Source organism: Mesocricetus auratus, unplaced genomic scaffold, assembly GCF_017639785.1.
Source record: "Mesocricetus auratus isolate SY011 unplaced genomic scaffold, BCM_Maur_2.0 Super-Scaffold_100014, whole genome shotgun sequence".
NCBI classification, from domain to species: Eukaryota; Metazoa; Chordata; class Mammalia; order Rodentia; family Cricetidae; genus Mesocricetus; species Mesocricetus auratus.
Window position 1 is genome coordinate 8,775,294 of NW_024429197.1, and position 26,187 is coordinate 8,801,480.

A 26,187-nucleotide genomic window follows, 5' to 3' on the forward strand; every position below is an offset into this window, starting at 1 on the left:
CCGAGATCAGCAGGCTACACTGGTGATGGTGCTGTGGGGGTGGAGGGGTTGGGTGGGGAGGACTAGGGGGAGCAGAGAGATTTCTTAGGCTGCAGATGAAGAAACAGGCTTATCCTTTTAGTGTTCACTGGGGGCTCAGCCCAGCTGCGGTCTTAGAGGCCATTCATGGCCACCTGACCGCTCAGCTGCCTCCACCCCTTCCCCTGCTGGGTTTTTCTTCATATTCGGCCCCAGTTGAATTTCTCATGCTGGTTGCTGTCTGTCTCCTCACATGCGAATGGGTGTGCCGTGCAGTCGGGCGGTGCTCGGCATGTTCTCTGAGTGGACGAGGTAGAAATAGGGACAGGAAGAGGCAGAGCTTGTAGTCAAAGCTTCCATATTGACTGTGTGTCTCGGGTGCCTGTCCCTCACCTTGGAGTTGGGCCTTGTACCTCCTTCCTGGAGTGGCTGTGGGCTATGAATTGTGTGGTCTCACTTGGTACAGGGCCCGATTTCCTACCTCATTCTCTGTCTTTTTTTTTTTTTTTTTTTTTTTTTGGTTTTTCGAGACAGGGTTTCTCTGTGTTGTTTTGGAGCCTGTCCTGGAATTCGCTCGGTAGACCGGGCTTGGTCTCCAACTCACAAGAGATCCAACTGCCTCTGCCTCCCGAGTGCTGCGATTAAAGGCATACACTACCACTGCCTGGCGACTAGAATCTTTTTATTTGGAACAGATTTGGGGCCCTTTACATCCCATGAATGCTGGGTTCTTAGGCCTCTTGTTTTAGGGAAGGTCTTACTCTGGCCCTTGCTGGCTCGGAACACTCTGTGTGGACCAGTTTGCCTCTGCCCTCTGGGTGCTGGGATTAAAAGAACATGCCACCATGTCCTACTCAGTCCTCCACTAGTCCCAGGACAGGGCCTCTTAGAAGAGTCCTCACTAAAGCCTTTAGTCTAAGGAAAAGGTCCAGGAAATACACCGTTATAGGTGTTCCTGTGCGGTTTCCATTCCCAATGCCAGTTTCTTGGCAGGTGACAACTAACAAGAAACACCCCTGTCCTCCGGAAGCCTCTGTCCTCACCTGTGGCCTGGGGCTTCCTATAAAGCCTAAAGGTCACCAGGTGACACAGTGTCACCAAGATACTTCAAACTGAAAGGTAAAACCTGGCTCTCTGTGCTCAGCCAGGGCCCATCCACTACTGACTCTGGTGTTTTCCTGGCTTTCACTCAAACTGGCCTCTTGATTATTTATGTGTGTATATGTGTTGTATATACATGTTCACATGACTGTGTGCATGCATGTGCATGCAGAGGTCAAAGGTTGATATTGGGTGTTGCCATCAATCATTTTCCACCTTATTGTTGAGACAGGGTCTCCCACTGAACCTGGAGCTCACTGATTCAGCTAGACTACAGTCATCTGCACAGCCTTGTTTCTAGGCTCTTTCGGCTCAGACAAAAGAGAAATCTCTTCAGGGGCTCTAGGTTCTGCTTCACAAAAGCAGGCCACCCCTGCCTTCCACCCAGACATTGTTCAAGAAACAGGAATGGCGACCTCTTGTTTTCACCGAGAGCAGAAATCAGGATGGGCCACTTGGCCCAGTCGCTGGGCAGCAGCCAGCCCTCATTCTGACTCTGTGTTGCCGCATGCTGTCTAGAGGTGCCGGGCTGATGTTTCCTTGGCTCGCTCATTAGCCAGTTGGAGCGTCCTGGTGAGATGAAGGGGCGCGGCCTTTCAAATCAGCCAGACCCAGGCTTCACACTGCTTCTGCCACTGCCAGCCCCGCAGCCCCTAATGCCACCGGGGAGAGGAGACTAATCACACCCCTGTGAATAGCTGGGTGGGAAGCAGTTTGCTCTCATGGATAAGAGTGCACGCTCCGGAGCTCGCCTCTTACACCTTTGCCTGGCCCAGCCACTGTCTGTTCTCTGGCCGTGAGCTAGTGACCTCAACCTCTAGGGCTCCACCGTTTCCATTAAGACGAGGGTGGAAGGACCTGGGAGATGGCTCAGTTGGTAAAATTCTTGCTGTGCAATCACAAGGATCTGAGATAGATAAATAACTAGATAACTAGAACCCATGCCAAAAGCCAGGAGGTACACATCTCTATTCACAGCACTCAGGAGGCAGAAGCAGGCAGACCAGGACAGCCAGGGCTACGTAAAAAGGTCATGTAAAAAGAAAAGGGGTACACACACACACACACACACACACACAGAGCGAGAGAGAGAGAGAGAGAGAGAGAGAGAGAGAGAGAGAGAGATACAGCAGCTGGCAGAGATTGGCATGGGATTAAAGGTTTACGAGGGGCCCAGTGTCATGTTCTTTTTTTTTTGGTTTTATGAGACAGGGTTTCTCTGTTTTGGAGGCTGTTGGTCCAGCCTGGCCTCGAACTCACAGAGATCCGCCTGCCTCTGCCTCCCAAGTGCTGGGATTAAAGGCGTGCGCCACCACCACCCGGCCCCAGTGTCATGTTTAAGTGGCCGGAGACATCCACTGCTGCATGACTGAGGTGCTGATGAGTCATCATCTGGACTGGTGTGCTATGCTGTGTTGTGCCTGGCTCTTTCGGAGGTTGTGCCAGGTGTTGAAAATGCAGAGGTGACCAGGTGGCACATTCCAGGGAAGCATAGACAGACACAAGTGGAATTTCTGTCTAGTAGAGAAATAAACAGTTACCAGGATGCCCTGCAATGTCTGGAGCCCTGAGCCTGGACATCAGACATCCTGTGTGGGAAGTGTCGCCATGGAGGGGAAGTGGGGGGCACTGCCAGGCTTGGCTTGTTCTTTCAGTTTTGTGTTGTCAGATGCAGAGGTCTCAAGGTGGTGTGTGAGTGGCCCGATGATGCCTGGGTGACAGGTCTCCCAAACTCAGTGACTTGGTGCCCACATTTGTTCTCTACAGTTCTGGAAGTCTGAAGTCTCAGATAGGTCTCACTGGGCTAAGAATCACAGTGTTGGCTGGGCTTAATTCATTCAGTTCCGGGAGAGAGAATCAGGCAAGGTTCCCCGGGGAATTAGAAACAACAGAGTAAAGAGAAACGAGCCGGGTTCTGTAGTACAGGCCTGTGGTGCGGCCACAGCTAACACACCTGTAGTTTAATGCCCAGGCAGTCAGGAGGATTGCCTGAGCCAGACCAGAAAACAGTGATACCTTATTCCAAAAACAAAGTGAGGGGATAAAATGCAAACATGAAAGAAGAGAAATAAGACTGCATAAAGGATGGATGGATGGATGGATGGATGGATGGACAGATGGATGGATGGAAGGAAGGAAGGACGTGAGATTTATCCAGAGAACTGATCGCTATGGAGACTGACAAGTCCCATACAATGAACAGCTGGGGGTGCGGCTCAATACTCCCGGCTTGAGGGCTGGGGAGGGGTTGTTACCTGTGTGAGGGAACAGGTGTGAGTTGCATAGGTCAAAGGCCAGAGCACCCAGAAGAGAGGGAGCATGCCCCGTTGTTTGGTTGGTTTCCTCTGTGCTTGGCTGGCTCCCATGAACACTGAGCAGGGCCTGCCTTGTAGCTCGGCCCACTGACTCAAGTCAGTCTCTCCTGTAAGCACCCTTAGAGACTTACTCAAAGCCATGCTGCAGCAGCTCCAGGTGCTTCCCTCGGCCCTGTCAGGTTGGCACCTGAAGTCAGCTGGCCCTGGGAAAAGCCCTTCTGGGGGCGGGTCTGCATTCTCTTGCTTTTTCCCCTTCCTATCCTCAGCCGAAGCATGGCCTGCAGAGGCCACCCCCGTGGCTCTGACATCCCTACCCAGGTCCTAGCAATCATGGTGGCTTGACCAGATAATCAGGCTCATCTCCCAGGTTCAAGGTCAGCTGGTTAAAGTCTAGATCCACCGGAAGCATTAATACCATCTTGGCCCTGTGAAGTCACGGACTCACAGGTGCCACTTGGGGACTACTGTGCTACTTGGGGTTCGGTGTGTCTGAGACCAGGTCAAAGGTTCTTGTGACTGAAGCATGGTGAGCAGACTTGGAGTTCAGGGAAAAGTCAGAGAGTCAGGAGTTGGCCACAGGGGTTTGTGAGTCAGGGGAGAACCACTTGTGCACTGGGAGGGTGTGGAACAGGTGCGTGAGGAGTCGTCCTCAGACTTGATGGATGGGAGGTGTGGATAAAGGGGACTTGGCCAAAGCTACCTGCAGGAATGCGGTTTCCTGGGAAAGGGAGGGCACTGCTCTGCGGTTCAGGATGCAGCAGCTGTAGATGACACTTTCTCGGGTTACTGAGTGTTTGGTGGGGTGACTGTGGACTGCGCAGGCTGCAAGAGAGACAGGCGAGTTTTGTGGGCTTAAAGCTTGCTGTGGTCCTCAGGGCAGTGCCTCTGTTTCCTTCTGTGATGGTGAGCATGACGGTGGGCTAATCTCACAAGATCTGCAAGAAGGGAATTACTGTGTGTGTGTGTGTGTGTGTGTGTGTGTGTGTGTGTGTGTGTGAGTGTGTGAGTGTGTGAGAGAATGAAGGAAGTGGAACAGCAGTGAGTTGTGAAACAGGACTGAGACACAGCGTCCCGTGTTCACAGCTGGGTGGAGCTGGGATCTGGTGCTGGCCCCTCCTCTGCCTGCCTCCCTTTCCCCTGAGAGCACCTCCCAGAGGCTTGGGGAGCAGCAAGAGTGCTGTGCTTGTAGCACATGCTGTGAGAGCCACAAATGTCAGCCTGTGAAAGTGTAACTTTGTTTCCTGGAAAATAGGAAACCCCCTTCCCCCCCATACATAACCAGGAAGTTAGGAAAACAGAAAGATGGAACACTCTAGAAGCTGACTAGTTTGCCCACTCCTGGGAGTTTTTTTGTTGTTTTTGTTTTGTTTTGTTTTGTTTTGAGACAGGGTTTCTCTGTATTGCTTTGGAGGCTGCCCTGGAACTCGCTCTGGGGAACAGGCTGGCCTCGAACTCACAGAGATCCGCCTGCCTCTGCCTCCCCAGTGCTGGGATTAAAGGTGTGTGCCACCACCGCCCGGCTCCTGGGAGGTTTTGTACTGAGATTCTCCATAGGGTGGTGATTTCACTTGAGCCAAGGTCACCCATTCTACCGTCCCTGCCTTTACCCGAATCCTGGCCCCCACACTACATTGGGCCAGTGCCAAAGGAAGGGGCCGGGAGGGCCGTTCTGCAGGAGCCAAAGCAAGGTTTGCTCCTGGCCCCGCCCTCTGTGTAGCTGCCGGGGCAGCTGCCTTCAGTGGTCTAGCAGTCCCACACTTCAAGAGCCTTTGGTTTCCCAAGAGCCACTGCTGTGCTGGGCCTCTGAGGAAACCTTACTGGGCACGGTAAATCCCGGCACTGGGGGCTTCTTTCCCAGGCAATCCTCTGTGGTCCTCTGACCTGAGACCCAGGGTCTCCTATGTTATTTTGTTACTCACCTGAGACACTGAACAAACATGTATTCAAGCAGAGCCTGTAGGAGCAAGGGCCAGTGGTGAACAGGGGAGCCCACATCCGTGCTCTGGTGGGGAACCAGATATAAACTATCAAGTCACAATCAGCGTGCCCTTTCACCCTAATCAGCCTACACAGTGGGGAGGTTGGGCCTGATGCAGAATGCCAGCAAGGATTCAGAGACAAGTGACAACTAAACCAAGCGTGGTGATGCACACCTGTAATCTCAGCATTTGGGAAGGAGGAGGAGCCACAATGGTCATCCTCAGCTGCACTGTGGCATTGTGAGTTCCCGGCCACCCTGACCTACATAAAACCATGCTCCCCATCAGCCCCCAACGTGCCAAGATGAGAGCTACGAGCAGCGGAGTTCACAAAGCAGAGAGGTTGAGGTGCGATTGGGGACTAGGCGCATGCAAAGGTCCTGTGGCAGGGGAGGGCGCTTGTGGACCCCAGCTGGCGGAATCATGGCGAGCTGACTGGAGACTTGAGTGGGTGGGACTCGGGCTTGAGGGCTTCATTAAGGAGTTTGCTCTTTCTGTCTGATGAAAGTGTTTTAAGTGTGTTGGGGTAGCAGCGTGGTGCTGGGAATAAATTTGCATTTCAAACAACCGCTTCAGCTCCAGTGTGGAGAATGGCTTTGGAGGCCTGTGGAGGGGCTCATTGGGGATTCTGATGCTGCCTGTGGGTGGGGAGATGCTTAGTGGATAATTAACAGAATGTAATCTCCTGCCACCGCTTCTTAGAGGGCTCGTTCTCAACACTAGCTGCCATGCTACACTTCACCAGTGTTGCCATCTTTCTCTACCAGGTGATTTTAAGAGTCAGCTATTCCTGTTCCATCTTAGACCAGAAAGCTGAGGCTCAGAGAGGTTGAGACACTACAGCAAGGGCACACAGCCAATAGAGGCAGAGCTTGAGAGTAGCCTGTGGGCTTCTGCAGGTTTGGGGTGGTGTCTAGGGTGCCCCAGTTCATGTTGTGCCCAATTGCTGGCCCAGGCCACACTTGGGGTGGCAAGGAGCTCTGTTCTCTAGGATCACACCTAGCCATGGTGCCTGGACTGCCAGCCATGAGTTGGGCGACTTCCAGAGGCTCCGGTCCAGGTCCCTGAGGGCAGTAGGTGGCCATAGGCAGCTCCATCACAGTCACTACTTGCCATTTCCTGTCTCTACCCCTGGGCAGTCAAGCAAACAGAACTTGAGACACGGACAGCACCTCCCTGTCCCCTCCCCAGGGGCAGCTCTACGAAACAGAGCCAAAGTGGTGTGTCAGCTCCCATGTTGCGCCCACAGCCTGGCTAGGCCAAGACAACAGGTGGGAGCCAGGCATGGTGGCTCATGCCTGTAATCTCAGGACTTGAGAGACTGAGGCAGAAAAATAGCTGCAAGTTTGAGACCAGTCTGAGTGACATAGTGAGTTTTAAGTTAGCTAGGGCTACAGACTAAAACCCTGTCTGGACAGAGAGAGAGAGAGAGAGAGAGAGAGAGAGAGAGACAGAGACAGAGACAGAGACAGAGACAGAGACAGAGAGACAGAGAGAGAGAGAAGAGAGAGACAGAGAGAGAGAGAGAAGAGAGAGACAGAGAGAGAGACAGAGAGAGAGACAGAGAGAGACAGAGACAGAGAGAGAGGGCTGGAGAGATGGCTCAGTGGGTAGGGACGCTTGCTGCCAGGAGTGATGATTTAAGTTCAATGCCTGAGACCCACATGGAAAGAGAGAACTTACTCCTGCAAGTTGTTCTTTGACTTCTGAGTGTATGCCAGCACACATGTGTGCCCCTACCTGCACATATACATACATATAAATATAATTTAAAAATAAATAATTATTCAAAAGAAAATGAGCGAGCCGGAATGGCTCCCGGGTGTCTCGCCGGCAGCTGGCTCCTTAAACTGCACAGAAGTGGGGAGAAGCCACCACCGCCCACGGCTCCAATCTGTGCACACAGTCACGGATCCCAGTGTCATTGGAGACCAAACCCTTTCCCATCTGTCCCTACAGATGGGATGGTGTCACTGCTGGGTGGTGCCAGTAAGGTGTCCAGTCAGGATGCCCATTGTGGTCTCGAATGACTGGGAAAGCCATTCCCTTTCTTAGCTTGGGAGGGAGCAGCTACGTTTGAGTCACTGCGGGGCCTGGCCTGGTGTGCCCGTGTGTGTGCGTGTGTGCCTGTGTGTGCCATCCATCTTTTTTTTTTTAAGACAGGGTCTTACTGTAATGGAAGTCCCCAGGTGGGACAAGCTGGCTGACCTGTGAGCTCCAAGGCCTCCCCAGCACTGCATGGTCACCATGTCCAGATGTTTTATGAGTTCTGGGGACAGAACGTAGGTCCTTATGCTTTTAGGACGAGCACTTTACAGACCGCGCCATCCTCCTAGTCTGAGTGAATCTTGGAGAGGACACGTCACCCTGGCTTAGTGCTCGCTCCTTCTCTAACGGCCCATGTAACTTTCTGTCCCGAGCATGGGGTTTCCTTCCTCTTCAGAAGCCATCGCCGGGACTGTGTCCTCTTTCTGTGGTGGGGGTTGTTCTGAGCTCCTCAGTGGTGTGGGCATCCACGCGCGGGGAGACAGTGGGACTGTTTTTCTGCAGGAAAAAATCTCAAGAACTTCAGGCACAGCGATGCTGTGAGCCCCCCCCCAGTGTCATTCATGTGGTGGCCTTGAGTCGTGGCTGTGTGCTCGGGCGGATGGGAGCTTGTGTGAGTGGACAAAGAGCTAGAGGTATCTTGGGGTCTGACGCTTGTTCTGTCGTGGCCATGGTGGCCACTGCTCTCCACCTCCGTGGGCTCGGGTAAAGAGAAGGCTCTGGGGTCTGTTGATAGGTAGTCTCTGAGTGGAAATGAGGCTTCTAGAGGCTCGTGGAAGCCATGTCTGTCTAGCATGTGTGTGTGTGTGTGTGTGACTGCACACACTTGCACAAATGGTGATTGCCTATTCTTGAGTCTGACATGAACATCTGCTGTATCCCAGCCTGCCTCAACCCCAGCCATTTGTCTCGTCTTAACCTTTGTGACCTGGCTGGGGCAGGTCATTTCTCCGAGACTCACATAGTTCTTATGAAATGTGACACTGGGAATAGATTGTGACTTGGGCCATGTGTTAGCTATGGTTTCCATTGCTGTGATGGGGAGGAATGGGCTTATTTCAGTTTACAACTCTTGGGTTGCACTCCATCACTGAGGGAAGTCAGGACAGGAGCCTGGAGCTGATGCAGAGGACATGAAGGGGCGCTGCTTACCGGCTTGTTCCCCGGGCCCTGCTCCTCCTGCTTCCTTAAAAGCATGCAGGGCCTCCAACCCAGGGGTGGCCCCTCCCACATCCATCTCTAGGAAAATGCATCACAGCCTTGTCTAGACGCCAAGTTGGTAGGGGCATTTTCTCAATTGATTTTCTCTCTTCCCAAATGTCCCTGCGTCAGCAGAACAGGCTCTGAGGTTCTGTTTGGTCCTGGGCTTCTCTTTGTGTTGCTCCTCCTGTTAGGTAATGCCCAGCGTTGACACCGTCTTTCCCCATCAAACCATTTGCCTCCATCTGCCCCTTGTATTGCCTTTTGACCCTGGGCATCATGCTATTTCTTCTGTTTTTCATGTTAACAACCTTTGTTTTTCATATTGCAAGTATTTCCAGATACCATTGTGGAAATTCAAAAAAATACAGAATAATACAAATAAAAACCACCAAACATCTCACTCTGAGATGTAACCACTGTCAATATTTTTCTGTTTTTCAAGTTCTTTAATATATATGTACATTTGTGGATTTCATGCCATAAAATTTTGTATCTTACTTTTCTACTTAATGGATATTATATATACATATATATATACACACACACATATATATATATACATATATATATATAATAGATACACACACATACATACATAAAATTCCTTGCCTGGCACTAAAGATTTGAAAAAATATTTTTAAATATCTGTATACTATTTTGCACCTCAACCTGTTTTTAAAGGCCCATGCATAATTATTTTTGAAAACACTGGTCCTGTCGTGTCTGTCATGTCTAAGTCAGGGAAGTAGTGGTCACTCAGTAGGTTTACGTTTTGTTTTGGGGCAGGGAAGGGAAGATGAAACGTGGAAGTAGGACCTTAGTCTCATCCTGTAGCCCAGGGACTCCCATGACCCTTTTGGCACCCCTACATTTGAGCTGGTCTGCTTGTTACAGCCTTGAATTGCAGGGATACCCCGTCTCCCCTTCATGAGTGCTGGCATCATGGGTGTGAGCCATGGCATCTGGCTAGGGCAAGTTTTACACAATATTGAGCAAATAAGCTATTTGCTTTAGCTTGTGTGTGTGTGTGTGCGCGCATGTGTGTGTGTGAGTGAGTGTGTATGTGAGTGTGTGTGCGCGCATGTGTGAGAGTGTGTGTATGTGAGTGAGTGTGTGAGTGAGTGTGTGCGAGTGTGTGTGAGTGTGTGTGAGTGTGTGAGTGAGTGTGAGTGAGTGTGTGTGAGAGTGTGAGAGTGTGTGTGAGTGTGTGAGTGTGTGTATGTGAGTGTGTGTGTGAGTGTGTGTATGTGAGTGTGTGTGTGAGTGAGTGTGTGTATGTGAGTGTGTGTGCGCGCATGTGTGAGAGTGTGTGTATGTGAGTGAGTGTGTGAGTGAGTGTGTGCGAGTGTGTGTGAGTGTGTGTGAGTGTGTGAGTGAGTGTGTGTATGTGAGTGTGTGAGTGTGTGAGTGTGTGAGTGTGTATGTGAGTGTGTGAGTGTGTGAGTGTGTGTGAGAGTGTGTGAGTGTGTGTGAGTGTGTGTATGTGAGTGTGTGTGAGTGTGTGTGTATGTGAGTGTGTGTGAGTGAGTGTGTGTATGTGTGAGAGTGTGTGTATGTGAGTGAGTGTGTGTGAGAGTGTGAGAGTGTGTGTGAGTGTGTGTGTGTGAGTGTGTGAGTATGTGAGTGTGTGTGAGTGAGTGTGTGTATGTGTGAGAGTGTGTGTATGTGAGTGAGTGTGTGTATGTGAGTGTGTGTGTGTATGTGTGTACTAATACCCACTGAGGTCAGAGATGTTAGATTCCCTGGAGCCACAATAATAGGTAGTTGTGAACTGCCCAACTTGGAGGTTAGAAACTGAACTGTTTTCTGCAACAGCCATGTCTCTGGCTCCTCCACCTAATTTTTGGAGGCGGGGGTCTCTCACTGAACCTGGAGTCTGCTGTTGATCAGTGAGGCTCCGAGGCCCTGCCTAGTTCTGGGGTCACACGTCTGCCCACTGGGCCGCCTTTTCCTGTGGGTGCTGAGTGATGAACTCGAGTCCTCATGCTTGTTCAGTAAGCGCTCTACCCCCAGAGCCATCGCCGCAGCCTCCCCTATTGTCATCTTTAAACTCCCCACACAACGCCTATAACTTCTCGTTTGTATATGATGAGGCTCTGGATGACGGAAAGTCTTTGAAATATTTTGTGTACAAAGATTCGCACCATAGCATTACTTTTCAAACTAGAAATCACAGAAATGTCTATTGTTGGGCAGGAAGATGAAGTAAGTGTTGATGGATCTGCTCCGGGCTTTTACTTTGCTATTAAAAGTTATGTTTAGGAAGTGTCTGTCATAACACTAAGTGTGTTTGTGTCATATTCATAGGGAGCATCAAGATACAGAAGAGTGGCTGGGCGTTGGTGGCACATGCTTTTAATCCCAGCACTTGGGAGGCAGAGGCAGGTGGATCTCTGTGAGTTCGAGGCCAGCCTGGTCTACAAGAGCTAGTTCCAGGACAGCCTCCAAAGCCACAAAGAAACCCTGTCTCGAAAAACCAAAAAAAAAAAAAAAAAAAAAAAAAAAAAGATACAGAAGAGTGTGGTCAGCCTGAATAATGAGTAATTGTTTTTTTTCTGTCTGCTTTTCTATGCTAAATCTGTGTTACACCATCTCCCCACCCTCCCACCCCAGTCTCTCTCTGGTTTTTGTTTTTGGTGTGCGTGTGTGTGTGTGCGTGTGTGTGTTGAGAGGGTTTTTCTGTGTAGTCCTTCCTGTAATAGAACTCTCTCTGTAGACTAGGTTGACCTCAAACTCAGAGATCCACCTGCCTCTTCCTCCTGAGTGCTGAGGACTTGGAATGTATACTTCTCCTATATTAAATATAAACAGGTGCATAGATAGGTATCGACCTTATTTTTTTTTAATTATCTATAAAAATGCCACTCTCATCTCTGTACTACTATAACAAAATGTCTGAAATGGATACTTTAAAGAGAAATAAAAAGATCAGTTTGGCTCGCAGCTGTGGGGTCCAGTAGTGTTATGCTTCACATTGCTGAACCACGTCGCGGTGGAGGAACAGAAGGAGAAAACGGATGTGGAGTTGAGACGAGACTCTGAGCCCACTCTAAAATAACCCTCCTCCTCTTGTTGCCACTCTGCTGGGCTCTGTCTTCTCTAGGACAGGCTGTGTTTGGTGAGGAGCCAGGCAAGCTGGGGAGGCCCTGGGGTGGGAAGATCTGCAGGGTGCCTGGCAAGGGCAGTGTTCTACCCCGTGTCTACCGTGTTGAGCAATAGAATTCCACATGACAGACATTTGAGTGAAGATAGCATTGACCTTTGGCGGGATTCCCTAATGCATCCTCCCTCCCTCCCTCCCTTCCTCCCTCCTCTCTCTTTTTCTCTTTCTGTCTTTCTTTTGTATGTGCAAATGTGCTTGACAGTTTTCTGGGTCATTTGAGATTATGCTGCAGACACAATGCCCCCAAATACTTAACTGTGTATTTTCAGCAAGATCAGACGCCTCCCACAGGAAGGAAGCCCCTTATAACAAGAAGTCGCCCCGCCCCGCTTGGTGCTGTCTGATACTGAGGCCCCATTCTAATGTGTCAGCTGTCTCAATAACATCCTCTGTAGTGATAGTCATTGTCAGTCGCTGTTTGCTCCAGGGGTAGCAGGCCCTGGCTGATTCCATCTCCTTCCTTGTGGGTGTTTTTGAGCTTTCTTTCTCTTCCTGTTGGGTGTCCCTACGTTTGGGTTTGGTCTGATGTGTCCTTAGGGTTTGTTCAGGTCAGACAGTTTAGGGGCAGAAGATATCTCTGAAGGGTTGCTGTGTTCCATGTGCCGTATAAGATAGTGTGCAGCAGCTACTTCTGACCACTAATAGTTTTTTTTATATGTAAACTGTTAGCAGCTTTATTGAGACTTAATTCTCATGTTGTAAAGACTGCCTTTTTAAAAGTGTACGATGGGGCTGGGGGGCTCCTGGGTAAAGTGCGTAAGTTGCATGTATGGGGACCTGAGGGCAGATTGCTAGCGGTGACATGTATCTGTAGTCAGCTCTTGGCAGGAGGGAGACAGCAGGGTCCCTGGGGCTTGTTGACCAGCCAGCCTAGCCAGACTGGTGAGCTCAGTTAAGAGACCCTGTCTCAGAGAACAGTGGGAAGACGCTCCGTGTTGACCTCTGACCTCCACACTTCAGCTCCATTGGCAGTCTCCCCAGGCTCTAGCAACTAGCACTCCTCCTCATCGCTAGGGTTTCTTTCTGGACATCACTCTTAATTAGACTCATGCACTAAGTGGCATCTTTGTGCCTGGTTCTTTCCCTTAATGCAGGGCTTTACGGCTTGCCGGTTCTTTCCCTTAATGCAGGGCTTTAAGGCTCGTCCGTATTGCTGCATTTCTTCCTTTCTACGGCCACTCAGTATTCTTTTGAATGGATATACCACAGCTCGGGTTCATTCACCGGTCAGTGGACATTTGGTTTATTACCCCTTTTGGTTATTTGAACTAATGCTGCCAGGAGCATTTGTGCCCAAATTTCTATGTAGATATATGTGTTCTAGTTTCATTTGGTTGTTATGGTAATCACAGCAACTTAGGGAGCAAAGAGTTTATTTATTTGGCTTACACTTCCAGGTCACAGCCTGTCAATGAGGGGAACAGGGGCAGGAATGAGGCAGAAGCCACGGAGAACGCTGCTCACTGGCTCACTCCTTGGGACCATGCCCAGCTAGCTTATTACACAGCCCGGGCCCACCTGCCTAGGGTTGGCGATGCCCACAGTGGGCTGGGCTTCCCCTCATCCATGAAGATCCTTCTCACCTTCACAGATGTGGCACACCCAGTCTGCTCTGGGCAGTCCGTCAACTGAGATTCTCAGTAGACTGTAGCAGCATCAAGGTGACAGCTTACAATAACTGGGACATCATGTTTTAGTTTTGGTTGTGTGTCAGGGGGCCTCAGGACTACTCCTAGATTCAGTGGTTCCGTAGGAAGTCTTGCTGCGGGACTCAGTGCATGGTCTCGCTCACATCTGTGATTTATTAAAGCAAGGCGCATGCACCAAAGTTAACCCAGGAGCAAATGCAGGGGCAGCAGTCGGGGGAGGGGGGACAGGTGCAGGTTTCTAGATCCCCTCCCAGTGAAGCTGCATGGGAGACACCTGCAGCCTGAGATTGTGACCATGGAAGGGGCTGTCACAGGTGCACTCTTTAGAGATCGGTCATGTCAGTACCCTCTGCCTAACTTGCACTGAAATCCTGGGCCCCAGACAGAGAAGGAAGTGTTTGTTTGTGGTCTCGGTTCAGTGGGTCTCCTTACCAGTCAGCCAGTGGTGGAACACTCAAGAAACTCACCTTCCCAGAGGCTGGCTGAAGCCCAACCTCGAAAGCAAGCCTTTCTGAGGATGGGCCTCTTGGGCCTCGGGGGCTGACTCTTTTGTACAGCCATTTTTCCTGGGACCAGAATCAGTGGGTGGAATACTAACTCCCTAGTCTTAGTGTTTCTTGTCAGCATAACCAAGAGTCACCTAGCAAGTCAGTGGTAGGCTTGCCCGTGGTCATGTCTGTGGGCATTTCTTTTGCAGTGGTAGGCTTGCCCGTGGTCATGTCTGTGGGCATTTCTTTTGCAGTGGTAGGCTTGCCCGTGGTCATGTCTGTGGGCATTTCTTTTGCAGTGGTAGGCTTGCCCGTGGTCATGTCTGTGGGCATTTCTTTTGCAGTGGTAGGCTTGCCCGTGGTCATGTCTGTGGGCATTTCTTTTGATAGTTGATTGACGTGGGAGGGCTGGGCAGCACCACTCCTAGGCAGAGGTGGTCTTGGATTACATACGAAAGCCGCCTGAGCGAGTGAACCGGTAGTGGCATGTCTCATGGGTTCTGCTCCAGGTTCCTGCCTCGACTTCCCTCAACGATGCTCTGTGATGTGGGTTGTAAGGCAAGCAAACCCTTTCCTCCCCAGGCTGCTTTTGGTCAGAGTATTTATCACAACAGAAAAAGAAGTTAGGACACTCCTCTTGGAAACTTCCTGCTGAACTCCCCCAGAGCTACCGCGCCGTCTCCACAACCACCCGGAGTTGATGAGGACTTCCATCTCCCTGCATCTCTGCCGGCGATTTTACAGTCATCTTTCTGCATATAGCCATCCTAATAGGACTAACGGGGCCTTAAGTTAGTGATTTGTAAGCATTCAGAACAAAAAGGGATGATCAGAGGCAGCCAAAATGAGTTCTCCAAGAACAATCCCGCCAGCCTAAACCTCTTATTTTCCTTAGGGGAACAAAAGTATTGGTCTGTGCTGCCTGTACTGGGGCCAATGTCTGTATTTCAGCCTTTCTCGGGCTTCCCATACAAAAGAGGAGAGATGGGATTTTGCTGACAGCCTGGTGAGCTCTTGGCTAGTGTTGGTGAATGGTAAGGCCTCTGGTGACTCCTCCTCCTCAGCCCCGCCATCTACACTTATGCCCCAGATCTGGGTTGCATACAGATGTCAGCCCATCTAGTCCAAGTCCACCCATTGCTCATAGCAGACAGACATCGAGCTGCGTCGTCAGATCTGGTTCCGCAAAGATCTGGGTAACATGGGATGGCAGACAGCCCGGTGACACAGAGGTCGCCAGGAAGAAAGGGCAGATCCACAGCTGCAGGGTGGCTGAGGCAGGCTGATACTGTTCCTGCACTTTACCCTAATGAGGACAGTAAGTCATGGGTTACCCGGGAGCATGTAGTGTGGGGAGGGTGTGGTCGCCGAGGATGCTGCGGCTGAGCATGGGGGATCCAGAGATTAGTGATGAGCTACCTATTGACAGAACAGGGCTGTTCAGCTAGGATGACATAAGAGGTGGGTCCCTGCCAGGCGGCGGTGGTGGCGCACGCCTTTAATCCCAGCATTCGGGAGGCAGAGGCAGGCGGATCTCTGTGAGTTTGAGGCCAGGCTGGACCGACAGCCTCCAAAATAATACAGAGAAACCCTGTCTCGTAAAAACCAAAAAAAAAAAAAAAAAAAAAAAAAAAAAAAGAGTTGGGTCCCCAAAGTGAATACGTGTGGTGTGGAAGCTACTTCTTCCCTCTGTACACTAGGGGACAATAGATTTGATGGATTCAGGAAGGACTTGTGACATTCTGCAGTTGATGGAGTTTCCCAGTAAGGTGAGCCCTCCCCATCACTGGGGGTTTCCATATCCTGGGAGAGATAGCTTAATGTTCTGCTTAGGAACATGGGTGAGACAGGAGGGAGTCTGAGGGACCTTCAAGGTCTTTAGGACCTTAGGTCACATTGCTACCATTCATGCCTTTGGACAAATCTCTTCATGTGCCCCTTGGATCCCTACGTGTCTGTCTAAGCACTTGGGACCCAGTGGGCTCCTCTGAAGACTATCATGGAGCATCCCTTACTGAGTGGCTGGGTCCCGTCTGTGTCATGGAGTCCACATAAGGCATCCTGGCCATGGGGTAGCTGCAAGGCCAGTCTTCCTGTTTGTCTTTTCATTCATTGATTGAGCAGATATTTAACGAGCCTCTCCCATGTGCCAGTGCCTAGACAGCCGTGGTGTGCAGCACAGATAGGGGGCGGGGACTAAATCGAAGGCAGCGGGGGGGGGGGGGGGGCCGGGAAGCTTGGCCCCAGGCACCCACGTACCTGATTGCCTGGTTGGTCTCACGCAGCCCAGGCTGGCCCCTAACACCCTCGGTAACCAAGATGATCTTGTCTGGAACATGGCTGATTCAGGCGGGGCTGAAAATGAAGACTCCCTGCACAGGCATCCTTCAGCTGGGACCTGAAGGATGGTGAGCAGCTGGCAGGGGAGAGGGCGGGGGCTGGGAGAACGTTACCTCCATGGCAGAGCTCAAACTGCAGCCCACGTCCAGGCCTAGCGGGCACTTGCTAGTTGTGTGCACGCCCATCTGGTACCCAAGCATCTGGGCCTGAGGGGCAGTGCGTGTGCACTTGAAGGTTTACACATAGAAGCAGTTGTGACGTCTTCCCAGACCAGCCCCAGATGATGCAGGGGCCGTTTGTGCCTTTGGCCACCTCTATTGTCCTTCACCTGTGTGGCTGGCTGTGAGAACAGACAGGCCACAGCCCAGAGGGGACAGCTCTGGTGAGACTGGGTAGTCAGTCACCTGTGATCCCCACAACTCCTCCTGAGCACTCACTTCTCAATAGGGTTGGATTCAGTGGGGTGCAGCAGCCTGCACACCTCTGCTCCAGCCTCTCCATGGCTTGTACTCTGAGAGCTTGCTGCTGCCTACCCCACTGCCAACTGCGGCAGCGGGGGTGGGGGGTTTCATGGGAGAGAGGGAGGGAGGACTCTATTCTCCCTCCGCACGCATACCCAGCAATTATTCTCTGCTATTGCCAATTCAAGATAAGTAGAAAATAACAGAGGAATGGAGGCAGGCCTTCAGGCCTGTGCTGAGTTCCTGCCTTGACATTGGCATGGGCCGTGGGAGCTGGGAGCCCCACGATAGCTGTGCACGATGGGGCCCGCTGCCCTGGCTAGTTCCAGCCTGGCTAGCTGTGCAACCCCCTTCACTTCCATCTTGGAGCCTCAGTTACACCATTTGTGACTTGGGGATACGGTGCTAGAGCACCCCGCCATTCAGAGTCCAGGTCACACTTCTGTGAGGTCCCTCCTTCGTGAGTTTTGGCCACAGCAGCGATGATTACCAGAAGAAATGGCTTTTAAGCCTGGGGACCAGGGAAATGGCTGAGCACGGGGAATGCAGCGCGGCTCGCTGCAGAGACAGGTACCGCAGCTGGGAACGGGGCAGGGTAGACCAAGGCCCGGCAGTGCTTGGAAACACAGAAATGGAAGCCAACAAGAGGGGGTGAAGGGCTCGGGTGTGACTCAAGGGGTAGAGGGCTCACTTAGCATGCAGGAGGTCCTGGTTCCATCCCCAGCACACATGAGGGGTGGAGACAGGAGGACCAGGAGTTTAAGATTAACATGGGTGGTGTAGTGAGTTAGAGGCAAGCCTTGGCTACATGAGACCCTGCCTCAAAAATCAAGCAAACATATACATACAATATAGATCAAACATTTTAACTTTAAAAATCCTAAATGAAAGTCAGATGTGGTGTCACATACCCTTAATCCCAGCATCCAGGAGGCAGAGGCAGGTGGATCTCTCTGAGTTCAAGGCCAACCTGGTCTACATAGCAAGTTTGAGGCCAGACAGAGCCACACGGTGAGACTCTGTCTCAAAATAAGTAAATAAATAATTACCAAAAGTCAAGACCCACCCAGCTGAGGGGATGGAGAGGTGGTTCAGCAGCTAAGAGCATTTGTTGCTCTTCCAAAGGACCTGGGTTCAGTTCCCAATACCTACATGGCAGCTGTAACTCCAGTTACTACCTGTAACTCATTCCAGGGGGTCTGCTGCCCTTTCTAGCCTCTGCAGGCACCAGGTATGTACATAGATGCAGGTAAAATGCCATACATAAAATAAAAATAAATAGACTTTTAAAGAAACCCAAAAGTGATGCAAACTCTGAAATTTTGGGAGAGACAGCATGACTTCACAAATGAAAACTTCCACACTTGGCTTCATGTAACAGGTCATGTTCATAACACAAACATAAAACATAAAATTACATTTTAGGCCACGTGCCTTAGGTATATAGGAGGAACACAAATTTCCTGTTTAGACTTAGGTCCCTCTCCAAGATATTTCATTATGTATATGCAGATATTTGAAATACTGAGGAAAAAAGTCTGAAATTCAAAATGCTGTCTCTGGTTCCAAGTATTTTGGGTAGAGGAAGCTCACCTGTGTGACACAGGTGGTCCTCTGTATGGCCAAGGGGCCAGTCACAGCATGTATGAGTTGTTAAAGGCAAGTCCATGCCTTGTACCAGATCTGCTAAGTCAGAAGCCTAGGGATCAGCCTCACCCGTCTGGGCTCACCACTCTGGCTAGCATTTGAGAAGTGATAGGATAGGGAGTAGAAGGGACTAGGAGATCCATACAGGAACTCTGAAGGCCAAGAAGCGAGTGTAGTGTTTGTTATCCCTCCCATTGGAGGCAGGCATTTCTGTTTCCTTTTTCTGTTGTTGAACGCTTCTGGGTTGTAGCTGAGCAGGCATCACTGAGTCTTGTTAATGCAGACTTCCCACAAAAAGTGGCAGAGGTGGGGTTAGAACTCAAGCCCCAAGTTCTGTCTACTGCACCAATTGCTTCCCCAACTGCCTGCACCTCCTGCAAATCCTGCTTTGTGCTCCATTCCAGTGTCACCCCAGAGCTCATACCCCACCCTCCTCAGCCCTCCTCCTGCACCCTGCCATACAAAAGTGAAAGAGCCCTGGGCAGTGGCGGATCTCTGTGAGTTCGAGGCCAGCCTGGTCTACAGATCGAGTTCCAGGACAGTCAGGACTGTTACACAGAGAGGAAACCCTGTCTCGAAAAACCAAAATCCAAAGCCAAAATCAAACAAACAAACAAAAAAGCTGGAAGGGCACAGTGTAAAGGCAAATGAGGGAGACTCGGACGAGGAAGCAGGATGGGCACAGATTGTCACTTTGTGTCCCTCAGCCTCCTGGGCTTAGTGCAACTAGGGAACAAGCGTCAACACTCCTGTGGGGCTGGCAAAGCTTTCATGTTGAGACTCTTGCACGTGGTGAGTGACAGTCCTCAGGCACTCTGATAGTGTGTACTACATCCTGGGCTGGGTTCTGTGGGGGAAACTGAGGCAAGGCAGGTATAGTGTCTAGTTTCAAGGAGCCGTAAAAATGTTCCACAGTCATAAAAATCACAAATAACAATGACCAGCTAAGGTCCAAGGGAGCCCATGATGTCTAGGGTAGATCAGCACAGTCTATAGAGACTCACATGTCTTCAGGGGACAGACCTGACACTCTGAACCAGAGGGTGTGGACTCCGTTCTCAGCCCTCTCGATAACCCACTGGAGCAGTTTGGTCAGGTCACCTCACTTCTGGCCTAACTCCTTATGTATAGACGGTGATTCATAATACTTTGTCAGGAGGAAGGAGGAGAGGGGAAATCATTCTGTTAAATTGTGACTGTTCTTTCTCTTCCCTTGAGAGAATTAATTACCTTAAACCGGGGCAGGGCAGGGTAGGGCAGGCTGCATGGAAGAGGTGGCCTTTATTTTTTTCCCCTGAAGTACTGTGGATCAGAAGGAGGACCTCATATACGATGGGCAGGCCCCTCCACATCTCCTGGCTGGGAGGTGGTTTAGGTGGGGAACTTCTGGGTGATCTTCTGTGTGTGGAGTGACCGGCGGGGAGTAGCTTTCCAGGCAGCTCTGATTGGGAATTAAATCAGGCTGAGACCTTGCAGAGGGTGTGGTGGGCACCACTGGCCACCAGCATCGTCTCACCAGGGTTTGGTCCCCTGCTCTTTCCCGCAGATGATGCGGTTTGCGTGGCAGAATTACCGCCGTTATGCGATGGGCAAGAATGAGCTCCGGCCCCTCACAAAGGACGGCTACGAGGGCAGCATGTTCGGTGAGTTGACGCAGACCCTGGGCACAGAGGGCAGCTTCACTTTGATCTGCCCTTTGCTGGGCTCCCCAAGCTTTTCTGGACTTGGAGGACCCAAGTGCTTCTGTCCACTTGGACAACCGTACATACATCTGAGCAGTGGAGCTCGGGAAGGTGAGGATAGTGAGTGACGGTCTGGTGACATGACCACGCAAGACTTGGTAAATTCACTTTACTGGAGGGTGGTGGTGAGATGACATTATCCTCATAGACACCAAACGTGTATGAAAGACTGGGTTCGGGGTGCCTTTAGATAAAATTTCAGGGTGTTGTTCATGTTGCCTGGTGTTCTTGTGTTTCTCCTGTGGTCCTCTGGCTCTGTCACCTCCCTGCTACAGCATTCTCTGGACCTAGAGCCCCTTTGTGTATCTCCTAAAGGCTGCAAGCCCAGAATCCCAGTTCAGATAGCACACTAGAGAGACGATGCTGGCCATCTCCTTTCTTTAGGGAAGGATGCTATGCTGGAGCAGATAAGGGCAGCACCATACTCCCAGTCCTCACTCTGGAGGAATATAGGTTGCTGGGGTTAAAAAGCAGGCCTGAGCTGGAACTTCCCAGGGAAACCTGAAGGGTGACTGGATACCCTGGCCAGGGCCTGTGAGTGGACCTCCCAGGGCCAGGGTTGATGTTTAAGACCCAGACCCACATCCTCCCGCAGTCAGTGCAGAAGCTCTCTGCCTGTCCAGATGAGGCTCCTGTGTGGCAGGAGTAAGGGATATGGATTTGAGAAGCCTTAGGCATTTGTGAACGTAGGAGGAAAAAGGCTCCAAAAATTACAAAGTGGGCAAAATAAATGAACAGATTAAAGTTGATCTGTCTTGTAAATGTAGCTGCTGTTGACATCTTTGTTCATGTGCTTCCGAATTTCCCTCCTGTGCATTTACTCTTGTATATACAGTTTTGACTTTGTGGGAGGCACTCAGGGTAAATTGTATTTCTATAAATGAGAAAGAATGTGTGCTGTTTGCCTTTCTCCTTTCTATGGTCAGATATCTGACAAAAGCCAACGTAAGGAAGAAAGAGTTTGTTTGGCTCACAGTTTACAGACTCAAAGTCCATCGTGGTGGAGCAGGCAAGGGGGCAGGAGTGTGGGGTGGCTGTTGTCATTGCTGCCATCATGAGAAAGCAGATGGACATGGATTCGGTGCTCAGCTTTTCAGTTTATTCTGTGCCCTGAACCACACCCAGAGGCGTGTCTTTTTTTAAATCCAGTCAGGTTGACAGTGAAGATTAACTATCACAGAATATTTGTATTACATTTTTAAATTATTTGAGCCTGGTGTAGTGGCATATACTTTTAATCCCAGCACCTTGAAGGCAGAGGCAGGCAGATCTCTGAGTTTGAGGCCAGCCTGGTTACACAGTGAGTTTTAGGACAGCCAGGGCTACATAGAGCGGCCCTGTCTCAAAAAGCAAAGCAGTAAAAATGATAATAATAAATATTTGAGGTAGTTTTCATTATGTTGCCCAGTTTGATGTTGAACTCCTGGGCTCAAACAGTCCTCCTGCCTCAGCTTCCTAAGTGGCTGGGACGACAGTCTGCCTAGCTCATATGAAATGAGCTTCAGTGGTTTAAATCGTCCCCCTTTCTTCTCTGTAAAGGGGAGCTGGTGTTGGTGGTTGGGTGTTCATGTCTGAAACTGCTCAGTGTAGACCCAACTCATTGTCTAGGTTTTACAGGAAGCACTTCTAGGAGGGATTGGGTCAAGTCCCTCCCCATTTGATACTGTTCCCAGACCCAGGATTTATGTCTGTCTATCTATCTATCTATCTATCTATCTATCTATCTATCTATCTATCTATCTATCTATCTTCTGAGACAGGGTTTCTCTGTGTAGCTCTGGCTGGCCTGGAGCTACTCACTCTATAGACCAGGCTGACCTTGAACTCACAGAGATCTGCCTGCCTCTGTCTCCTCAGGGCTGGGATTAAACACCACCACCAGGCTCAGAGCCTCGGATTTAAATCACAACCCTTCGAGACTTTATCACGTGATAGAGAGTTGGGCTCCTGGAAGGATGGGAAGAACAGATCCCTTGAGTTAGAAGACTTGGGTACAAACCCTTCCTCTGTCCTTAGCTATGTGGCTGTGCTCATGTCACCCAACCTCTGGGCTCCAGATGGGTGCAGCTTTTGTCCTGGGGCTTTTGTGAGGACATCAATGGGGTTGTGTGTGAGTACATGAAGGACCACGTGTTAGGAATGAGGAATGATTTTCACTGAAGTCAATGAGACCAGCAACCACCTGCAGGCAGTCTGTGATGAGTTCTGAGGTCCCTTGTATGTTCTGACTCCTAGGTGGGGACCCTAGGAACCCATTGTCCAGTTCCTACAGCACTCCTGGCAGTAAGCATACACCCCAGGGTGCTCAGATGGCCTGGCGAAGAGAGAGAGGGCTGTGGGGCCAGCAGACAGGAAGGCTGCTTCGATCCATTGGCTTTCTCAATCTCCATATTGTTGGGTGCTGAGCCTGGGTCAACTGCCCGGAACTCAAGGGGTGAGTGACACAGTGAAATCTTAGCATTCCACCCAGACTCACACTAGCTCCCCTTTCCTAGCACTCTCTGGGTCTGCAGAAAGGGACAGGTAGAGGTGACCATAAGACAGTGCTGTAAACCTTATTGATGTGACATTCTGGAGCCAGACAGACCTAGGTTCAAACCTGGGCTTCCCTGATTCCTGTTGAGTGATCTTGGGCTAGTGTTTTTCCCTGTAGCTGTTTCTGGGAGCTGGAGCCTCTGGCGGCCCTGAACATAGTCTGGGAACCTGTCTCAGAACCAGTCAGTGGTGACAGTTCTCAGAGTTCTGAGGCTGTGAGAGAATACCCAGAAGACAAGACTCCACTCCCGGAGCCAGGGAGCAGCTGCGCTGGTCTGAACTCGGCACTGTACCACACTCCTGCTTCTTTCCTGGACCCAGTGGGGGCTGTTGGGTGCCCTCTGTCATCACCAATGACCTCAAGTAGGCTGAACCCTATAGATGTAGGGTGCCCTGGGGTAGGCAGGAATAGGCAGCCCACCCTGCCCAGCGCCCCCTGTGTGCAGCGCTCAGATGGGACGGGCTTCCACAGCCTGGTCCCAGGGACTGCACTGGGTGCCTGCACATGGGGAAGGTCCTGAGATCACACCGGTGCTCCCGTTGCCAAGATCTACAGAAGCTGTGGTGACAACGGTCACTGTCTGAGCCTCGTCTCTCTGGTCTCCCCGTGTGGCCCTCACCATGCCAAGCACCCCATGCTGCTTCCTTCCTGAAAGCTATTCATCCTTCCTGAAAGCTATTCTTACTCTGAGGGCACATCCTTTTGCTGAGGCCAGTTTTTGTGGACTGGGCATTTCGCTGTCTCAGTAGCTTGTTCTCGTCCACATCCGGCACAGCAGGCCCAGTTGTGAGACACTCCCGAGGCCACCAGAGAAGACAGCCCACTCTCTGCGCTGTCGCTGTCACTCAGGGCAGAGTACTTGCCTTTTCCTTCCTCTGTAAGTTTGCTGTGTGGACACTTACTGTCCAGCCGGATGGCAGAGGGGCTTTAGGTCCAGATAAACTTGGCTCTGTGCGAAGTGGGCATGGGCTCAGTTTCCTGGGCCTGTGGTGATTATAACTGCTTTATATATTTTGTGTGCATAAGAGGTGGAGGAGTCTGCTACAGTGTGGGTCCTGGAGCTTAAACACCCGTTGACAGGCTTGCCCATAGGTACCTCCACCCATCCAGCCATTTTGCCTGCCCTGCCGCTGGAAATTAATAGGGAGATGTGCACAGGACCCAGCCCCAAGCACCAGGGAGGCTCTTGGTCCGTGGCTCTTACTGCCGCTGCCACAGAGGCTAATCCTCAGACTGGGACAGTGTGGGGCACAATGGTAGAAGAGCCAGTCACAGATTGGCAGCCACCATATCGTAAAGTAGGTGGCTTGGCACACAGAGGTCAGCCACTAATACCCACTGCTAGAACTTGGGGGAACAGGGACTCCACAGCCAGAGGGCAGGGATCTAATGCCACTCTGCTGTTCACAGCTGTGTGATGTTGGACAAGTTTAACTTTTCTGGGCCTGTTTGCCCAGCTGCACAGCGGGGCAGTAACAGGGCTTCCTTCCCAGGATTGTTTTTAGAGGAAGTGGTCCGCGCGCACAAACTGGTGCGCACGCGCAGCACACAGGCGGCGCTCCGCAGATGTCCAGTGCTGCGAGCAGGGCGCAGGAGGAGCCCTGAGGTCAAACTGTTCTGCTCCCATGTTGTGGGGGCATGCCCAAGTTCCCTGGACCCAGAAACCCACTTAAAGGTCACAGGGCTGTCCCCTGTCCCGTCCCCACCGGCCTTGGTAGGAATGCACCTCTTGGCCCCTCCTTTGAATTTTTTAACAGGACAACAGCAAGAAATAAACCAGCCTCCGCCAGCAGAAGGGTTTGGGGTGTCCAGAGCAAGTGGTAGGCACCCCCTTCATTTGTATTCTATGTCAGCCAGTGGTGACTGCACTCAGCGAATGCCCATCTCTCTGTTAGCACAGCGCCTCTTCCTGACAGTCTTGTAGCCACTGGAGGGCCCCTTGATAGTGTGGCTGATCCTTTTGGGTCTTTTGTTTTGGATTTTTTTTTTCGAGCTTTGGAGACTGTCCTGGAACTTGCTCTGTAGACCAGGCTGGCTTGGAACTCACAGAGACCCACCTGCCTCTGCCTCCCAAGTACTGAGATTAAAAGGTGTGTGCCACCAATGCCCGGCTTGTTCCTTTGTTTTAGAGTTGGGAAAGCTGAGGCTCAGAGAGGGGAGAAGGGACTTGGTGGAAATGACAATGTACATTAACCCCAGTGACTCAAATCCCAGGCCACTGCACTTTGCAACACCTATCTGGAGATTAGCGGGATTGTCACACGTGACCTGCCACTGTGGCTGGTTCACCACCAGAGGTAGACACCCTCAGAGCTTCAGAGCAGCAGCTGTCTTTCAGGTGCGGAATTTGGGGTCCAAGAGTCCACCACACCCCACGTACACAGACACCATAGCTGCATTTTCTAGTGGACCCCTCACATCCCTTGTAAGGTGCCATTTACCCGTTTCACAGGCGAGGGAACAGAGCTAGAAATCTCCAGGACTTGCGGTAGCTTTATCCCAGGTGTAGCGTGGGCTCTGAAGCCCAGGCAGTAAGTTACCTTGCTGTCCTGTGCTGCAGTGAGCAGTGTAGGGCGTGGGACAGAAAGCTCATCTTGGGGTTGGAGGGATGTGTCTTCTGGGCCACCTTCCCCAGGGCACCACAGCTAGGGTCGCATCACCTGCCTTTCGGCATCATACTGGACACCAGCCGAGCTTTTGGGGCTCAAAGGACTCATCTTCCACCTAGAAAATCTGCCCAGCAACGTTACAAACACCTGCTTGCAACCATGCCACTGGCTGTCCGAGCTGAGTTGCAAGGGACGGGAATTTGGATTTGAATCCCAAGTCTTCCACCTACTCATCCTCTGACATTTTCTTTCTTGACCTCTCTGCACTCACTTTCTGCATCTGCACAATGGGGACAGCAACAGCTTCCTCCGATAGGAGAATTAAATGCAGTTGCTGTGCGTTAAACACCTGGCACAACACCTGCCCACGTGAATTCATCAAATGGAGCCGCTGTAAGCATTCTACTTGCTAATTAATAATAATGACTCTAATTCTAATCCAGGAAAGCAGTGTCTGGCATGCAGCGGGCTCTCGGTGTATTGTAGAGAGAATGAGCTGCCACAGTCTCTGACTGGGCCACTTCCCCTTTGTTCCCCGCCTGGCTTGGCTGTGTTCTGCCGCCTCTCATCCCCTCCAGGGGCCTTGACCTCCTGCCATGAAGTGCACTCAGACTCAGCAGAGACCTGGGAAAGTAGCTGTCCTGCTTGGTCAGCAAATTTGGTTCCCTGAGTCTTCACTGTGGAGGCTGAAGGTGTTTGTGTGGCCAGAAGTGATGCTCCCCAGCTCCAAGCCAAGCCTCAGGGCGGTTGTGGAAGCCCCGAATTGGATTCTGTCTCTGCCTATGGATTCCCTGATAGAACTGCCAACACAGTCCCCATCATAGGGATGATTTATAGCCATGAGTGAGTTAAGAGGCAAAATGAACATGGTGTGATTTTCAGATCATAGG

The 26,187-nt window shown here is 51.1% G+C and overlaps 1 protein-coding gene across 1 annotated transcript in view; it reads left to right on the forward strand.

Annotated features, from left to right (window-relative positions):
• Man1c1 (mannosidase alpha class 1C member 1) overlaps positions 1-26,187 on the forward strand; it is a 142,246-nt gene that overhangs the window by 40,583 nt on the left and 75,476 nt on the right. The window contains exon 2 of the mRNA XM_005079590.4: positions 19,957-20,053. Coding sequence (XP_005079647.1) covers positions 19,957-20,053 — 97 coding nt within the window. The remainder of the gene's footprint in view (positions 1-19,956; positions 20,054-26,187) is intronic.